Source organism: Topomyia yanbarensis, chromosome 1 (genome assembly GCF_030247195.1).
Source record: "Topomyia yanbarensis strain Yona2022 chromosome 1, ASM3024719v1, whole genome shotgun sequence".
NCBI classification, from domain to species: Eukaryota; Metazoa; Arthropoda; class Insecta; order Diptera; family Culicidae; genus Topomyia; species Topomyia yanbarensis.
In genome coordinates, this window is record NC_080670.1 from 201933301 (window position 1) to 201952235 (window position 18935).

The 18935-nt window shown below is 40.2% G+C and overlaps 1 protein-coding gene across 1 annotated transcript in view; it reads right to left on the bottom strand.

The window, feature by feature from the left end:
• The window catches only part of LOC131688482 (obg-like ATPase 1), a 54389-nt gene that overhangs the window by 9789 nt on the left and 25665 nt on the right, over positions 1-18935 (bottom strand). Inside the window, exons 4-5 of the mRNA XM_058972766.1 lie at positions 7429-7556; positions 6703-6878 (exon numbers count right to left, since the gene is read on the bottom strand). Coding sequence (XP_058828749.1) covers positions 6703-6878; positions 7429-7556 — 304 coding nt within the window. The remainder of the gene's footprint in view (positions 1-6702; positions 6879-7428; positions 7557-18935) is intronic.

The following is an 18935-nucleotide window of genomic DNA, read 5'->3' on the forward strand; positions in this document are numbered from 1 at the left end:
GTACAAGATCCTCCATTGAACGATACGATTAAACACACCCTAATAGACGATTTCAATGTTTCGTTGGCTTCCTTCTCCTACGATTTTCGTTAATCTGAGCACGGCAGTATCGTAGACCTTTTTTACACCATCGATTGCGAAATGTTCTGGACCCCGAAGCTGTCGTAACTGCAGATCAAACCTTTTTTAATGTTCAGGTCTACAGCACTGATAGGCACATCCCGCAGAGTTCATCATCGACAAACCGACCATCCTTGGCAAACGAGTACGATGCGACAGCTGAAGTCTATCAAGAGAAAATCTGGACTGCCGCCGTCTATGATTCTCAATGAGAATATGGTCATCACACCACAAGACATACGTGCACTTTCTCCGAAAAAAGATAGATGATTATCAAAGCTTCTTCTTGGTTTAAATTACCTCTCATTCCGGGAACAGACGGTTTCCCGTTATTCTGCAAAGGCACATCAAATTTCTGGTTACCCTTCTTTACACATCTATTGATAGCGGTGCCTTGCTCATAATCTGCGAACGTGTTCCCAATCCAAGTAATTGATAATAAACAAAACTTCAATAACAATTGCGGAATAATTTCATTGAGGGCTGCTTCAAAGTTTTTCGAGCTGGTGATTATTGAACCTTGTAGAGCCTTTCCAATGCTGTTTGTTAGGCAGTTGAAATCGTATTAGACTCCTCGAAGGGCAGGGAGTTTGTTAATTGGCGAGGTTTAAGCACATCACGTTCGATTAAGTAATTAAGCACATGAGAAAACATCATCGTTAAGATTTTCACTCCAGTTTATGTCCAGTAGCGCGTTAACTATTCTGTAGTTTTTAAATCGTAGAAGATAGACAAAGTTTACTCGAATATTACCATCAAGCACAAAATGTAGTAGGGCATGAAGACGCACATACTGGACTAAAAAAGACGGTGCTTGGGAAAATCTTTAGATGCACTGCCATTGAATTTTTCGTGCATTTATTCGCACCAGTCAATACGAGCCTTTTGTGAGGTATAGTGAAAATATGAGATCCGAAGCAAGAATTTTTTACGGCCGAATGCTCGTGCGAAGACGAATGTTTGCTGTTGGGACTAATGTGCAAACGAGCCTCTATCTCAAGGTACGTCACATGACGATCTAAATGGCCGTCATTGGCTTACTGCTTCTAGATACGGTTTCACAAGCCTTGATATGTTCGCCCGACATATTCTGGTAGTCATAATTTTTTTTCTAGTCAAAATCATATTTTCCTCTAGCTACACTGGGTTTTTTCGGTTGCAAGGGCTGATCCTGCGTCTTGATGAAACACAATATTTGCATCTTGGCCATAATTAAAAAAAGATGGGTGGGTAATGTCTGCGACATAACCGGAGAGATGTAGAATACATAAGGAACACGTTCTTCAAATATGTTGATACTCATTGGAATTTTCGGACAAAAGGTGATTTGGGCGAGGAATATTTCAAATTATTCTTTACAAAAATGATGGTGGTCCTGAAAAGGACCGGTTTTGTTGGCGTTGTTGGCCTTGGTGAGGGAGATGGCTAACGATGAAATTAATTGTTAGCATGAGGAAGTCGCGTAGTACTGGCCAATGGAAGAACAGATAATAATTGATTCCTGAAAATCAATTTTTCTTTATTCATGTAAATTATACATACTTACAAATCTAACAGAAGATTCCTGATCATATTTCTGAATCATTAGTGCGAACATTGTGTAATTTGGTTAAGTACAATGAAAGTTACAAACTTTCCAAACTCGACCTTCTGTTCATTCAGAAATATTGAAATGGGGTGTCGTGGTCACAATAAAAAAAGATGGGTGGGTAATGTCTGTCACATAACCGGAGCGTCGTGATTTCAATTCGAGACGTTAATTTAAATCTAATAATATTCAACAGAATCACGTTTGAATGGGAAATTTTCAAATAATTCTCTATGGTAATAATGGTGGTTCTGAAAAGAACCTTTGGTATCGGCGTTGGTGTTGATGGTGATGCGCTGGATCGTTGGATATTTTTGGCATGATAGTTACGTGCCTGGCGAACTGTTTTGTAGCCTCGAACAAAACGACAAGACTGGCTTCTTCGGGTACCATTACGGCTGAACTTTATAAGCTTAGCTCGACTTTGAAATCCTGCACAATCTCACGAATCAGACACTGGTAGGGCCATTTTGTTTGCTACTAGCACGGAGCTGCACAAAAAATCATTTAATGCAGTTAGTTCACGGGGGCTGCCAAAAAGCTTGAATAGAAGCATGCGACTTCAACGTTTCTCTTAAACACATGCAACAACACATTCGTTTTGGTAATACTGATAATAACAGTAGAAAGGAATGGAAAAGCAGTGCACGAAACGAGCGAGAGGATAATTTAAATTTTTGTTCCATGTGCAAGCTACTTCTTTCCACACAACGTATTATGTTGCTTGTTGAAAATTTGCTACACACCTTAAAATGAAAGTTTCAGTTTAACTCTCGCTAGAACACAATTGATTGGTCCTGAAAAGAACCGTTGCTTTTATTGTAATTTACGCCCACTCCCACAAACCGACCAAGTAGGCATCAGTGGCTTCATTACGGCTGAGTTTTGTAAGCGTAGCTCGACTTTGAAGTAATACACAACCTTACGAACCAGACGCTGGAATGTTAGCCAGCGGATTAGTTGCTCTGTTGCCCTTTAGTTGGGGCGAAATACTAGCATGGCGACAGTTCCTGATCGGTAGTTAGTTGCGATGGGCCACCAGTAGCTGGGGCACTTTTGCGGACCGTCATCATCGCCAACTGCTTTCCTCCGGTGGACTGGCTGCTTGCTAGTGCTTGAACGAATACGAATGATGAGAAAAACCGACCGACCAATATTCATATATGAAAACACAAGAAAGCACTACTATCGCTCTCCCGCTCGTTTTCGTGCCATTCCTGTGCCTTTCCTTTCCGTTCGGCTACCAATACTAGCATAACCAAAACGAATATTCTGTCTTTCCATCGCCTTCAATCTAGTGGCCAGTGCTAGCAAACTTGCATGTTCAGTTTTTCAATAACAACATTCCAACAATATTTTCAAAGAATGTTGCAGATTTGAAAAGAAGGAAGAAGAAGATTTTCACAAATTTAAATTCTTTTGTTTTATTTGTTAGCGCTGATAAAGGCTATTTAGTTTGCTACTAGCAAGGAGCTGCACAAACAAATCGATTTATGCAGTTAATCAACGGAGGCTGCCAAAAAGTTCGAATAAAAGCATGCGACTAGTGTACTTTGCATGTTCTATATTTTATCAATACTAGAGAGGATCAATAAAATAATTCAAATTGTTATAGCGACATGGAATTGTGGCACACTGGCCATGAGATGGTGGGGGAACACGCACATTCGTTTTAGTTATGATGGTAGTAGCAGCAGAAAGGAATGGAAAAGCAGTGCACGAAAACGAGCGAGAGAAGATAATTTAAATTCTCTTTCTTTCTTTCCACACATCGTATTTCTTATATTGCTTTCTGAAAATTATTTGTTATACACCATAAAATGTAAATTTCAGTTTAACTCTTATTAGAACACAATTAATTGGTCCTGTAAAGAACCGTTTATTGTTTTATTGCGGGAGCATAATTCAGACGCACTCCCCGCGGACACGGTGAGCTAGAAAGCACTATTTTGCATTCTCGAACAAACCGACCAAGTAGGCATCGTTGGCTTCTTGGGGCATCATTACGACTGAGCTTTGTAAGCGTAGCTCGACTTTGCAGTCCTGCACAATCTCACGACCCAGACGCTGGAACGATAGCCTACTCTGTTGCCCTTTAGTTGGGGCGAAATTCTTGCAGGGCGACAGTTCCTGATCGGGTTGCGATGAGTCACCAGTAGCTGGGGCACTTTTTCCGCCGTCGTCATCGCCGACTGCTTTTCTTCGGTGGACTGGCTGCTTGCTAGTGCTTGAACGAATACGAATGATGAGAAAAACCGACCGACAGATATTTATATAATCGCGCTAATATGCACTACTATCGCTTTCTCGCTCGTTCTCGTGCCGTGCATGAGCCTTTCCTTTCCGTCCGGCTTCTAATGGCCTAACCAAAGGAATATGCCGTCTTTCCCCCACCAAGTGCTCTCGTCAAGCAACCCAATGCGAATAACCATACGAACAAACATGTAATGGACCTATATATAAACTTTTCATTATTTTATTGTTCGGTTGGTCTACCATAACGACGGCTCTGTGCGGGATGGGCTGAAAATTTTCACTTTTCCGAGTCGTTTTCGAAAGATTTTTCAAAACACATTTTTTTTGTTATTAGTACATGTTATACATACTTCAAATTTTAATACAGCATAGAGGAACATATTTGCAACAAATTGGTCTAAAAATCAAATCATTCTGTTAAGTATGATAAAAGTTATTAACGTTCAAAATCTGACGCGGCGCCGCAGCCGATATTTTGAAACGGGACCCCTATATTGAAACCTTAAATGTATTCTACATTAAAAGCGTACGGAATCAAGTTGCATCACAAGAAAAGGGTTGTCAAGATTCATCCATTCAACCGATCATTTTCATTGATCTTACTGCATGTTCGTTTTGTTCAATTTCATGGCACGTAAATGCACGTACCTTTCTCTTAACGCTGCTCATATCATCTTTTACAACATTTGGGCCAGTTTGTTTTTGTGTGGAAATCCATTTTGTCTTCATTTCTGCTTCCGATTTCACTTCCTTAGAATACTGCCGGAGTGCTTGATTCATTCAACTGCACATGCTTAATGACCGTTTCACTTGTCACGAACGGGGTGCTCCGCTTTCCATGCGAGCCAATTGCCTGCCAAGTCATGAATTTTTGGCAAACTTAGACACCTTTTTTCTTACTTCCTCAGCATCAGCATCATGACGAGCACTGAAGAAATGAGCGTAGCGAAGCTGCCGAAAATCTGCTTTCACATGTCTCGTCATCCATGACGAAACAATGCGGTTTCATCAACAACTGAGTGTAGAACTTTAGCGCACACGAGTTCCCTGCTGTATTCTGCCATTCATCGCGATTTGGCCCCTTTTGTACTTTGTACGTGTAGACTCCTTCATGTTTTCTAGCATCTTGAACAACATTTGCTTAAATTCAGTTATTTTTCGAAAGGTCTTTCATTGAACTGTTGGGATTCCTCTTGAAAGCTTTGTTTGTCACCTTGTAATTTTTCACACTATACACAGATCTGGCCCCCTATTTTCTTGCCATCGACGATCAGACGTGCGTCGTATCTTTTCAAAACATGAATTAACCTAGATTAGACCATACCCAGCTTCTTACTAACGGCACGGTGATATTCGAATTACGGAACGTGATGCAGTTGAATTTCGTAGACCCTTTAGATGCAGCCAATGTATGATGTGGCCGTCCTCGAATGATGGATGGATAAATCAGTATTGATCTTTTGGCCTTTTCCAGTAAAATCTGGGCTCATTTTTTCACATCGGAACAAATGCCATCACGTTTTCAACGGTCAAGGGTTCTCTAGAAAGAAATATAGCGATAAATGCGACTATTGAATACACTGTCAACGGCAAATAGTTTCTCATCTGAAAACGAGATAGGTGGTCCTTTTTCGATGTCATTCGAATCTTTTTCTGCTGCGCTCCAACTTAGTTGCTTCAATTCGCAATGTTTTTTTGGATATATTTTCAAATTTCGCTAATTTTATGATGCTTCTGAAAGGATTTCGAATCAATGTTGGTGTTCTTACAGATGGTGGTCGACCACTTCTCTGCTTCCGTGTAGCTTCCAAAGGAGGCTTTCATGCGAAGTACAGTAGCCATGGTTCAATTGACAACGGTCATTTATCTCCGAAACAGACTGTTGATTGGTCATAACCTGTAAAGATTCAAGGAATATGTGAATTACATTAGATCTACTTGAAATGACAGTAGATACTTTACCCCCAACTGGACTCAATACTACTCAGTTAAACCAGCTGAAAAATGAGCCAGAATTTCGACTGAATCTTACTAAACAGAGCTCCATCCGTAAAGTGGTTCGAAATTCTGACTGGTTTTTGCCAAATTTAGACCACAGCCAGCCATTTCCGACTGGATCTGTATTAAAATATTTGGTGCTTCACACTATTCTGCGAGAAAATTGTCTACGGATGAAACGGCAAACAATCGCTTATCCGAGGGACCTTCCCCACGAGAGCAGCTCACTCACAGCCTATTTGGTTCGGTTGCGCTCAGCTTATTACAATAATCACCCCACCAGCGGAAAAGTGCACGGTGATCAACTGGTGCTGAACTCTACCAACAGTAATAATAATAATGATAATGTCCCACCTGACTGACTGGGAGGCATTCATTTTGCCAGACACTACGATCAAACTGCGGGCTGAAACCGACAATGTCACCCTCCAGGTGTTAACAAATTGTGCACAGTGTAGCTATTTGGTCCCGCATCTGCACTCTCTTTCCGATTAAGATCTCGCGTATTTTCCTCATCGTCGGTACGATGCCGGTTGCTTGTAGGTTTCTTTTTTGCATAACCGATTCATAAACAGAGATATAAGAGCAAAAATTGGCTCTATCATTACAGCCCGAGCGTGTGCGCGGAAACGGGGTAGCAATTTTCTAGTTGAAGAAAATTGATTCTTTTCAGTTGATCTTACGATTAGATAAACAGACCCGTTAAGTATTTAGAGCCCTGCGCCAGGGACGCTACTTACATATTCCGGCTTGCTTTTCTTGTCCCCGCCACGAATCACCAGCTTTTCAACCTTGTCTATATAGACCATCAGTCGTTCCTCGTCCTTCAGCCGTAGCTCTTCGGAGATGATTGCTAGATCGCGCACCGGGTCCACCTCACCCTCGACGTGGGTCACATCCGGATCGTCGAAAGCACCTAGTAGAAACGGCAACAAAATGAAATAGATTATACAATTATCATCTTCCACTATTTTACTGTTGTTCGATCAAATTTAAATAAAAGCAAAATGTTTCGAAATTGCCCCCATCACCCGGAAGATCAAAGACCGACCGAGCCGACCGGACTCCGGCCAAAACGCGGAAAAACAGCACGCTTTTTCTTCCCGCTCGCTTGGAATCGTCGGAACCGCGCGGATTAAGATGTAGGTAATCAATTTGAAACGATGTAAAAATGTTCAACCTTTTCTCTCCCGCGGAAATTACCATCATTTTGCGGCATCGGCAGCAGCATCGGTCGGACGCTAAGAGGCTGAGTAAGCCAAAGCAAACTAATAAAAATAAAACAAAATAACCGGGGAAATCACGTAGGTCTCGGCGGGTCAACCGGAACCAATAATGGCTGTGAGAACAACGTGCGGTTTCTGCATGTTTATTGTGTAGTTTTTTTCCCCCTGTGGCGTTATTGATGGCGCAGATTCGAAACATTACGGAGGAATTCAACTGGAAATATTATGAAGTCAACTTACGACACAGGTGAAAGATGGCATCACATGCGTTGATGTGCGACAGGAATGCATTGCCCAAGCCTTGTCCCTCGGCGGCACCCTTCACCAGACCGGCAATGTCCACCACGTTCAGATAGGCTGGAACTTTGCTGCAAAAAAGAGAAGATAAGGGAGTTATTATATACTTATGATCGTAATTTCGCGCCGATCGATATCTATTGAGCAATACCGCCAGGAAATGGAGTATCATCAGCTACGTGATCATTATTGAGATTGACTTTTTTTTTTATTTATAGAATGACAAAGACGCGTTTCGTTTTCAAGTTCGTTGACTGCTGGTTGTCATGGAAATAATCTACCCGCGGCGCGGGTACCTTGATTGGTATAAATTTGCATACGTCCAGTCGAAGGGGTAGCCAAAGGTGAGAGAAAATAATTACCTTCCACGAAACAAATCCGAGCCAATTTACCAATTATAATAATTATTCGCTGCCCTCAAACCAGACAACCATCTTCATAATTTCAGCCGGTAGCCGAACCGGTTTGTACATTGTGCTTCGCCAATATGTATACACATATTAATAATGTAATGCTTTTGAAAAACCTGCCATACACCCGTATAATATTGTTTCAATTTGGGACTGACTCGTTCAATGTGCCACGAATGGGCGTGGCCAACATTGCCCGTGTCGTTTCGCGATCTGACCCTTTCTTTGTTTTTTCCTCGCTCTTCATCCTATGCTGGCCGGTTGGCACTGGCAGGCAAAGCAACCGCGGGTTCCGCTGGACGCTGCTATTTGGGTGCGGCAGGTATGGATGGACTCCTCTACCTGTACGTTTCGTGACTAATTGCGGTGCCATTATGAACATTTCGATTCCCTCGTTGGCCCGTCGAATGTATAATGGGTTTGGGTTTGATGGTGGAGAGAATATTGCAAGAGTTTAACAAATCTATAAAACTCCATTTTGGATTGTATCTTCCGTATGTTTTGTAGGGTTTTTGAGTTGTCCAGAATTTCGTGCAGAATTGATCGGAAAATAGAGTAGATCCGCAGTAGCATACCATGATTTACTGGTTGTCAATAATTGTCGTGAATCTCTGAATAAAGATTTGTCATTTTAGGGACCATTCATAAATTACGTAACGCATTTAGGGGGGGGAGGGGGTACGACAAGCTGTGACAAGTTGTGACATAGGGGGGAGGGGGTGTTAACTAGATCGTTACGTAACATGTTTTCATCGAAGAAAAAAATTTTTTTTCTTGGAATTTGTTACGTAACAGGGGAGGGGGGGATGGAGAAATTTGTGACAATTTGTTACATAGGGGGAGGGGGGAGTCAATTTTGGGCAATTTTTGCGTTACGTAATTTATGAATGGTCCCTTAGGACCAGCCAAAGGAGCTGTTACAAATTTTAGATCGCTATTACAATGTCATACATAAAAGACAATCGGGCCACCCCTCGTCGTTTTGTTTACCTCGATTGTTAGTAGCAGTTTCGCGTGTGTATTGTTTTTGAAAATCATTTAATCTATAGAAAATTCATCTAGAAGGCAAGCGTTGCGCAGTGATTGCTTTGTTTACATTAGAAAAATCAAACACGGAAATCGATCGGGAGCTGTTTGATTTGAAATTGCGCAGAAGCTTTGTGTACCGCATCATTAAAAGATACTGTGACATCGGTTCTACCGAGAATCGGTATGGTGGTGGACGTCAAGCTACCGCAACATCCTTCGCTAGTGTTCGAAAATTGAAATAGCGTTTGCAAAGAAATTCCCGCCGCAGTGCAAATAAATTCGCGAAAGATCTCAAAATATTCGAACGAAGTGTCCGACAAATGTTAAAAAACAAGCTCAATACTACCAAGCCGTACAAGAGCCAAAAAGTACTAGAATTGACAGCAAAGGAGAAACTGGAGTGAGTAAAAAGAGTGAAAACGTTGTTAACGAGGGCCGCGCATGGAATATGCTGGAAAATGTTCTATTAGTGGATGAAAAAATCTTCACTGTCCAGCAGTTCGTAAATAAGCAAAACGAGCGGGTATGGTTGACGGAAAAATCACTAAACACTTCGGCCAATAGGCGGCTCGTCGACAAAAAAAAAGTTTCAATAATGGTTTGGGCAATAATTACCCACATAAAACCACCATACCTACCTCGAATTGGTCTTGGAAGTAGTTGTAGTTGTTGAACCATGGGCCCATGCTCACATCGGTTCAAACGCATTCAACTGTGGATTAATGGGCACTTTCCAGGATTCATTTCCAGAGCGGAATGGCCAGTAAATTCACCAGAGGTCAGGGTCTGTTTAAAAAAAAAACATGACAACGTAGAAGCTTTTAAAAAACACCTTGTGGCTGAATGGAATCAAATTCCAGAAGAACATCTGCGTTCATAGGTCGTCCGAGGCCGGCCATTGCACTTAAAGGCGGACAACTTGCATTTGGTCGATGAAATATGAAAATTGGATTATTTTTTAAGTGAAAGTCACTTCAACTACCGGACCCTGTACAGACTCTTTACACACAGACTAGCGAAGTGTCAAAAAGTGGTACCAAACCAGCATGAGGGTTTCGTGAGGGGAAGTATAGAAGGAAGCCGTTGCAAAGCTTATGAGATCTTCCGCGATGTCAGTGTATATGCTAGTTTAGTAGTTTTACTGTTTTTGTCTCCGCACGTCTGTGTGTAAAGAATCTTTTCCGAACGATGACCACAGACAGGTCTGGTGCTCGATTTGAATGACGCCAGGACCATGCTATGCGGCCATCTTTCCCAGCCAAATTATGTCTCCATTTTTGGAGCTAGCGTCAATTCTGCGCTAGCTCAGTCCTGACACTAAGTTAGTGTCGGATTCTGATGAGACGAAATCTACAGACTATATGAAAAACATACCTGGTAATTGTCCCCGGACAATACCTGGTAATTGTCCCATTACTAGCGGGTCTGCAACCGATTTGTGGAGCCAGTAAAAGCCTGTTTGCTAACTGCTGGTGTTACAGACGTCTCACAGTTAAGTATGCTACTCATTTGGTTTTCATCTTTTTTGTTTGTATAGCAATAATTTCTTGACCGCTCTGATTAATACTTCCTTTCGCTGGTTGCCTGGCCCGCATGATAATGACGAACAATTCCATCGATTTAATAAAGATCGAATCGACCGCCTTTGATGACGAAACTACGACTGATAAATCCTACGAGAAATATCTACACAGATAGATTCGTGTGATCTTCTCTAGACCAAAAACAAACCATATAAAATTATCGCGAAAGTTACCAGATTCGATATAACTGAAGTTTAACCGGATAAACTTGAAGCGATTGTGAAGGGCAAGCAAACAAAATTGCTCGCTGCAGTATTTTTACGCAATAGTATCATGTCTAAGTGCCCGCTCAGGTAGTTGAAAGTGATGGCGCGGTCACGCAAGCAGGCCTGAAATATGAGCTTTCTCTGCAGTATGGGTTGGATCAGCCAGTGAAAATTCTGGATTGCAAGCAAATACGTTCAGGCACAATTGCTGAGGATAAGGAAATATTTTACCCCACATCCTTTTATTCTCTACCCGACCTTTGGTTCTCATGGTAACGAGGGACAGGGTCTCTCTTTCCCGTGAGACATGTTGGTGAACTAGCAGGATTCGTAGTAACTCTGTTTAAGCTCGACTCCAACCAGCAGACGATAAGATCAGCATAATTATAAGCCAGTTCTTAACGGCCATGCCATTTCTAGTTTTTCAGCGAGTATATTGCAAATCTTTGCTCTAACCTGATTGACATTACGAATTTCTATAACTTTCTCTACTTAATAATATCTATGTAATTAAATGAGAGGTTGAGAGCAAGAGTGGGTTGAAAATTCGCTCAGAGCAAGGCGATTATGTTTGATTAAGACTAAAACCAGTTTCAGTGCCAGTAAGAGCAAAAAGGGGATAAACATCCCTAACGCAAAAAAGGTTTATACAGATACACTCAAGTTTTTTTACGCGGTTTTTTTGCGCGGTATTTTTTATGTGATTTTTACGCAAATTTAAAAATTTACGCGGTTTTCATGTACACGGATTTTGAAATTTATGCGGTTTTTGAAATTTTCGCTGTTTTCATTTCCACGGATTTTGGAATTTACGCGGTATCCATCAACGAGGTTCCCTTTAACGCGGATTCTTAAATTTAAGTGGTCTTCATTTACGCGGATTTTGAAATTTACGTGGCTTTTAAAATTTACGCGGTATCCATCGAGGTTCCCTTTTTACCGCGGATTCTTGAATTTAAGTGGTCTTCATTTACGCGGATTTTGAAATTTACGCGGTTTTCATTTACGCGGATTTTGAAATTTACGCGGTTTTTATTTACGCGACATGTATCCACCGCGTAAAAAAAACCTGAGTGTATACCAATTTTACCCTGAGAATGGCTATACAATTTAGGGCACACAAAAATCTGAAAATCTTTATTGATATGGAAGTCATATAAAAGGGGATGCTCAGTAGATGACAAAAATTGATGATTAATGCCATTTTGAAATTCAAAAGGGGGTTTCCAGTTACCATTGACTGATTGATGCTAGATCTAGCCTAGATCTAAGAGGAAAGAAGGAAGTCGCAACGCAACACATGTGTAACGGACTTACTTTCTAGCATCACAAATTATTCCCACAAAACCAATCCCTACATGCACCAATGTGAATCCTTCTCAGGTCACAGGTCATAAAAAGCAAATTTAACATATCCTTTAGTCAGGCCACTTGAAACGAGGCCACACTCATATTTTCCCACAGATCGTAAATTACTTGAACGATCGTTTTCAAATCCAACTTGCATAACCAGATGGGCGCATTCCAGTTAAACCATTCTGGGTCGCACCACTTGTTATAGCAACATTCTCACTAGGTCATTATTATGCTGAGGCGACAAATAAACAGCCTTGCGTAACCAAACAAAAGCACCGATAGCAACCAATGCACCCATACTTATTCATTGATTTGTTTTCCCTTTTTTACGCTACCCGTACGTAATTATGTACTTTGAAATTGTAACTGACTCCTCCCATTTTGATGTACATAGAATAGTTTAAGTCAGGTTAGCTAGGTTAGCTCGTAAGATTTTAAAATGGAATAAATCACATTATGTTAAACAGCCAACAAGGGTACAGGCTAAAAGTTTAAAATATCACGTATCCAAAACATGACTATTGAGATAGGATTTGTGCCATTCACGCACAAAGAGTGGTTTCATCAAGAACATCGCCTTAGGGAGAAAAATTGATATTAACTCTATTTTTCCATCTTTGGGGAGGTATATAGCGTAGTGCATTTCACATGGGCCTGCTAAGCCAAAACAGATTTCTACTTTGCTGTGTCTCATCGGCATAACAGAACTTCTGCTCTAACGTTTGACCAGTCGCTTATTTCCAAACACAACTTGTGTTTCCGTTTTGGATCTAGCAACAACCCGGCGCTAAATTATCCCGTCTCTAAGGTAGTGTCGCATTCTGATGAGACGAATCCGAAACGCAACCCTTGATGATTGCCGATATTTTGAAATTCAAGCTGGCGACTTCCAGTTACCACAAAACTCTGAGAATTGTCATCAGTATTAAGCATTGCAAGATGACATCATATGAGTAAAAATGCTCGAAAAAATGACAGTTCAGCAAGATTGTTTACATGGTGTTAGAATTCGAACCAAGTTTCTTGTACTGGATGGAATCAAAAATTTCTAAGCCCATGTAAACAAGCTCTCTGAACTGTCAGAAAAGTGAGGTTATACATTGTCATGCAATATTTTATGGGTGTCAGGAGGTGGTCAGTAGATGACGAAAATTGATGATTGACGCCATTCTTGAATCCAAAAAGATTACTTGTGGTTACTATAAAACCCTAGAAACCTATCATAAAGTGGGCGAAGTGAGTCAATGTTTGAAGCAATTTTGAAGTCTAAGATTACGACTTTAAGTTACCATAACACATAAGTAGCCCAAATAGATCTAAAAGTTGTTTGTAAGGTACATAGCAGTATGTTGATGACGTAAACCGATGCTTGAACCGATTTCCGAGATGGGGGTTTCTGGTTGTCACAAAACAGTGAAAACCATCATCAATGAGTGTCATTTGAAAGCGGCTGATCAGTAATTGGCGTAAATTGGAGATTGAGGTTAAAACAGTACAATTTCACTTTTCTGTGTAATAAAGCATATTGCATTACACACTGAGATTTTGCATCTATACACTTGGTGTACAGTTATCGTGATTTTTTCACAGTATACGAATAATGCGAAATGCGACTTTATTTTTGTTTGATCATATATAGACAATTTTTTAAATTTATTACAGATTATTAAAAATATTTATCCAGATTCGTACTTCATTCATCGTCACTGTTACCGCTTGCAAAATCGTAATCTGTATTTTCAGTGGTTGTAACCAGCTGCAGGTAAAAAGCTCTATATTTGAAGTCAATCAATGTGATTAGAGTAATCAAATCTCCATAATTCTGTTGCGTTATACCATTTCGCGTGGGGTGCAAAAAGGAAACCTCTGTATTGTTCTTTCGTGCAAAGTTCACGCGACGAAGTTTTGGATCATTGTCTTGACTGAGAAAAAGATTAAACAATTTTTTTTAACGTGTCGAATTTGTCTAGTCTTCATCTAGTTTATCTTTTGTATCAAAAGATCAGTTTTTTTACTCACAATTATGTATTCCAAATCATTAGATGCAAAAAAGTATTCTTTTTCTATTCTTGTTTCTTGAAACGTTGGCATTTTTAATTACATCAATCCATTTTTCCGGTGTCAATATTATCAATTTTCGTCTTTCGCTATCAGGGCCATTGGTAGTAGCAGCTGTTAAAAAATCCATTTGGATTTTGAAATGGCGTCAGGCATCGACTTCCGTCATCTACTCGTCAACAGGTAGTTCTGGAACAACTCATCTTAGTAATGCAAGTCTTTATATATAATACCAGTCATGGTGCTGCATAATCATCCAGCTGATTGTTTGATTAAATCGAACGAAGAAGAGATCTGATCTATCATTGTAACTGTACAGCTACCCGAATAGAAATGTACAGTAACAATACCATGATTTTCACTGTGACAGTACAGTAATTTTACAATAATTTACAGTAAGTTTTAGTGTTATGCTACAATACAAAAACAATAAACTTTAACGTTTTTACAGTACATTTCAATGTAAAATAGACTTTTCCAGTGAAAAAGGGGGGTGGTTATGTATCTTAACTTTAAAAAAATCAATTTTTCTCCATACATTTTTTTCTCGAAAACAGTAAAATTTAATGTGAATGCACTGTATCAGTTTTTTGCTGAACAGTGAAATTTATTGTTACATGAAATTTTATTGTAAATCTACTGTGAGAACTTGGCATCGAACAATGTTGAAACAGTAATAACTATAATATTTATTGTTTTATGATTGTTTGTAGGGTAAATGCTATTGTAAAATTCTATCCGGGTTGTACAGTGGATATGGGCTATTTTTTTTTCTTAATTTTGAATTTGATTTTTTTGTTTCTTTTTTTCTTAATTGGCATGGACCTAGACTGTTGGTACCGGGGATAGAGACATCCGGACGTGCCCGATTCATGATCGCGTTAGCGCGGGAGTTTGTAGGTTGACGCCTGATATTACAAACGCTGTAAGTTTATAAGTGCTGAGACGTTCACCTTATCACCGGGGTGTTATCATGTTTGCGAGATCGTGGTCGTAGGTTGCTTGGATAGTCGCGAGGGGCTCAGACGTTTGTATGCTGACGTGATTTTGTAACATATTTGCGTGTTTTCTTAATTTGTCCAGCTGAAGGCATGGACCTGTGCTTCTAGGATCGAGGATAGACCGATTCGTGATCGCGGGCATTTTTGTAGAAGACCGCATCTGAGAATTTATGAGTGTTAAGACGTTCACTATCACCGAGGTGTAATCATGTTTACGAGATCGCGGGCGTGGGTGATCGCGAAGAGCTCAAGCGTTTGTATGTTAACGTGTTTTTCGCGTGTGCTAGCGTGTATGTGACTTCGCGTGTATACACTCGATTCTGTGGCCGCGGCACCGTTCACATATTTGAGTGCGGTCCTGAACGCGCGAGCCGTGAATCTGATACGTATTGTAATCAATATCTTAAAGCGGGCTTCTTATATAAATCAAATCCTGAGTAGTCATAATGATTGGTGGATTATTAATATCAGAACAAATTAATCTCTAGTAGTAGAACTTGGTGCAAATAGAAACTAAAAAAAAGAGAAGGTTATATTTAGATGACTATTGAATCTATTGTGGCTCGATGATGTTTAGAATGTTTAGAATACCGTCAATTCCATCAACCAGCGAGAGGGTTTTCGGGCAGAAGCGGAAACAAGACCAAAAAAAACAAATTTGTTACCGATTTCGACAGCCATGACGCGACCGTTTCGATCGTTCAACCAAATGAAACAAATGATGAATAATTTTAGAAGGTGCTATTCTTATTATTTCTTTAAATTGACTTTCCCTCAACAGCACTTCTTTTGCTCCAAACTTTGCTTCTTATTCGAAAAATTGTCCCCAATCGTTTCAAAAGTGAGCTAAAAACAAATTGAAATTTCAAACGATTCGTTTCTATGTGAATATTTTCATGTATCAGAGGGGTTCCAGTTATGGGTCAGATTTTGCCTTTCCGATAATTTGTATACGAAGTTTCATAATCCGTTCGAAAGAAGTAACAAATACCCAACTTCCCGCCGAAGAACGTATATTGATGCAGTTTGAAGCAAAAAAGTTATCAACAAATTTGTGGGGTGATGATTTCTAACCAGACTTCCCAAATGAACATCGTACATAATGTTCGCTTCGGTTCTGTGCTCATATTAAACCCACACTTAGTGTACGAACTCAAACACGTGGTATTTCGTACCAAAACACGTGCACATGTTCGCCTGCACAACCGAACTCCATGTACGTACACGGTGTGCGTACACATAGATTCGTGGCACCAGTTTTCTCTTTCTCACTCTCGTCATCACTAGCGTTGACTCTTTTCGCCTTGTGCGAATCGTTCTCATGTACACACCCGGTGTACGTACACGGTTTTTTGAGCTACAGTTTATACATCGTTCACTTGAGTTCAATGTTCGAGGCGAACCTGTACATCGAGACGAAGCATGTTTGAGGTTGAACGCGTGCACGAAATTTTGTACACAGGTACAAACTTGTCGATGTTCATGGGAAGTCTGTTTTTAACCATACAAATATTTGTCCCCGGTTGTGGGTCACCTAGCAAAAATCACACTAAATACAAAAGTAAGCCCAAGCAAATTTATCAGTTTAAGAACTTTTAATAAATTTCTGAGCCTTCAACAAACTGAAATGATATTGGATGATTCGTCAAATATTTCAATGATCCGAGACATCCAAGCCAGTATTATACATATGAAATATCTGCATTGGCATATTTCCAATACACTGGTCGCTGACATGTGTTACAAACAATTTAATTGTTTTTAAGCAATTTTAAATACTCGTGATTCCTTCAAATGTGACCACATTCGGCGATACAAATGTCATGTGTAATGATTTTTCAAGGTGGCCTACAACCGGGTACAAAAAGTGACCCACAACTGAAAATTATGACACTTTACCATTAACATCACATTTTTCATCCGCTCAATATTTTCATAAGAATTTGTTTTTGTGCGATAAAATAGACCTTAAACACGTACTTTATATAATTTTGCATTCATCGTCGTCCGATAATGGTTTCGCTTCGGAATTCACTTAAAAACTAGCTTATGTTAGCATGTGACGCTGTGCCAAAATTTCACAGCTCAGGCAAATTGCTGGCAATTAGGGAGCTATTTCAAATGCAGCATTTGGACGATTTGCCGCCGTCATTTGTCTTTAATTGCCTATTATGAAAATCACAAATAATACTTATTTTCGGATTCGTTATCTACTCACATAAACTTATCAGTACACTAGGTAATCACCACCAAACTATAGGAAGAATCAATGGTAAAGTTGATATTGCACATCAAAACTTACCACAATCTGACTTTCATTAAGACTTTAGGTCAGAGATCTTGTTCCACTATACTTACACACGATTCCACAATTTCCCACATTCGTTGGCTAAATGAAGTGCACTAGACAAACAAAATACAAGCGAAAACACGCCAGTTATTTAAAAAAACAATTTTAAGCTTAAGCCAACCATGAACCGCCATGTTTGAAAAACACAAAAAACAACCAAGTCCATTTCAGCCGCCAGAAAATTTGTCTAAGTGTTGAAATTGCCTTTAAATCGCATTCGCAAATTGCATTTGATCCTAGGGGCAATTAGCACAGGCGAGTTGAGTCAAACTGTTTAAATCGCCTGACCATGTTCGCCCGCATTTTTTTGACCGGGTGAACTGCGAATGTAATCCTAGGCTAACATGTGAATAGGTCCTAGGTGCTAATGAGAGTCTCTCTTTGCTTACATTTTCTTCCACTAATAACTCGACCACTTTTACGATAGCTCGAAATAAGCATCCTTCGATGCGTACTAAAAAATATTGAAAGATGTTATGATGACACCGTAGTAATCGAAACAAACAGTAAACAAAGAGAGGCTCTCATTTGTAGTTACGACCAGTTAGGACAGTTGGACATGTTTTGTCCAGCAATATCCCGTTACGGCGGTCGACTGTCGCCAAACCAAAACCCCAACGATGCAATAGAAAACCCGAAAAACATCAACCAATAAGTGCTATACCACACGTGAATTATCGCTGCCTGGACGGACGCCATCTTTTTTTTCTGTTTCGCCTACCGTCCATCTTTGCGTTGCATTTATATTTGGTAGTCGCGCAGTAGCCGCTGCAAAACCGGACAAAACACGGACTAATAAGGGCCGATAATGAATGGTGGTAGCCCGACAGCAGCAGCAGTTCTTCTCGATGCATGTGGAGTCCGCTGGTCCGTATGTGTTTCCTTCGACTTTGCTTGTTTTATTCGCGCGTTTATACATAAATTAATGTGGCGCTCTTCGCGAACTTCCAACCCGCTTGCCCGCTTGCTTGACCGGTTGGTCGGTCGCGGCGGGTTGTTTATGCTTCTTATGGTAGTTTCCATTTTTTTTTTGCTGCTGTTCGCTACTTTATTTTATTTCCAACCGCACCTTCGCGAGTTTGCTGCACCAAATTGCTGCTGCTGCTGGCTAAATGTGTTCTCTGGAACAAAAAAAAAGGTGCAGGCTACTTTTCGGACATGCGAAAAAGATGGCGAATGACCACGCATGGCGAAGAATGGTGCCGAACAGACTGTAGGGAAGATAGGATAGTTTCTTTAATTGTATCTCGTGTAGTAATCGCAATCAGCATAACAAATGAATCCAAGGAAGTGAAACTTGTTAAGCAAAGTACAAAAGAACGTTGTTGAATAATTATCGGCATCTCGATTAAACACGATAATCTGTTTAATCGTGCCATTCTCTAGTTCCTACATTTTTCCTGTTTCAATGTTTCCAGCTTTACAGTGATCAATAACGATAGCGACTACGAACAAAA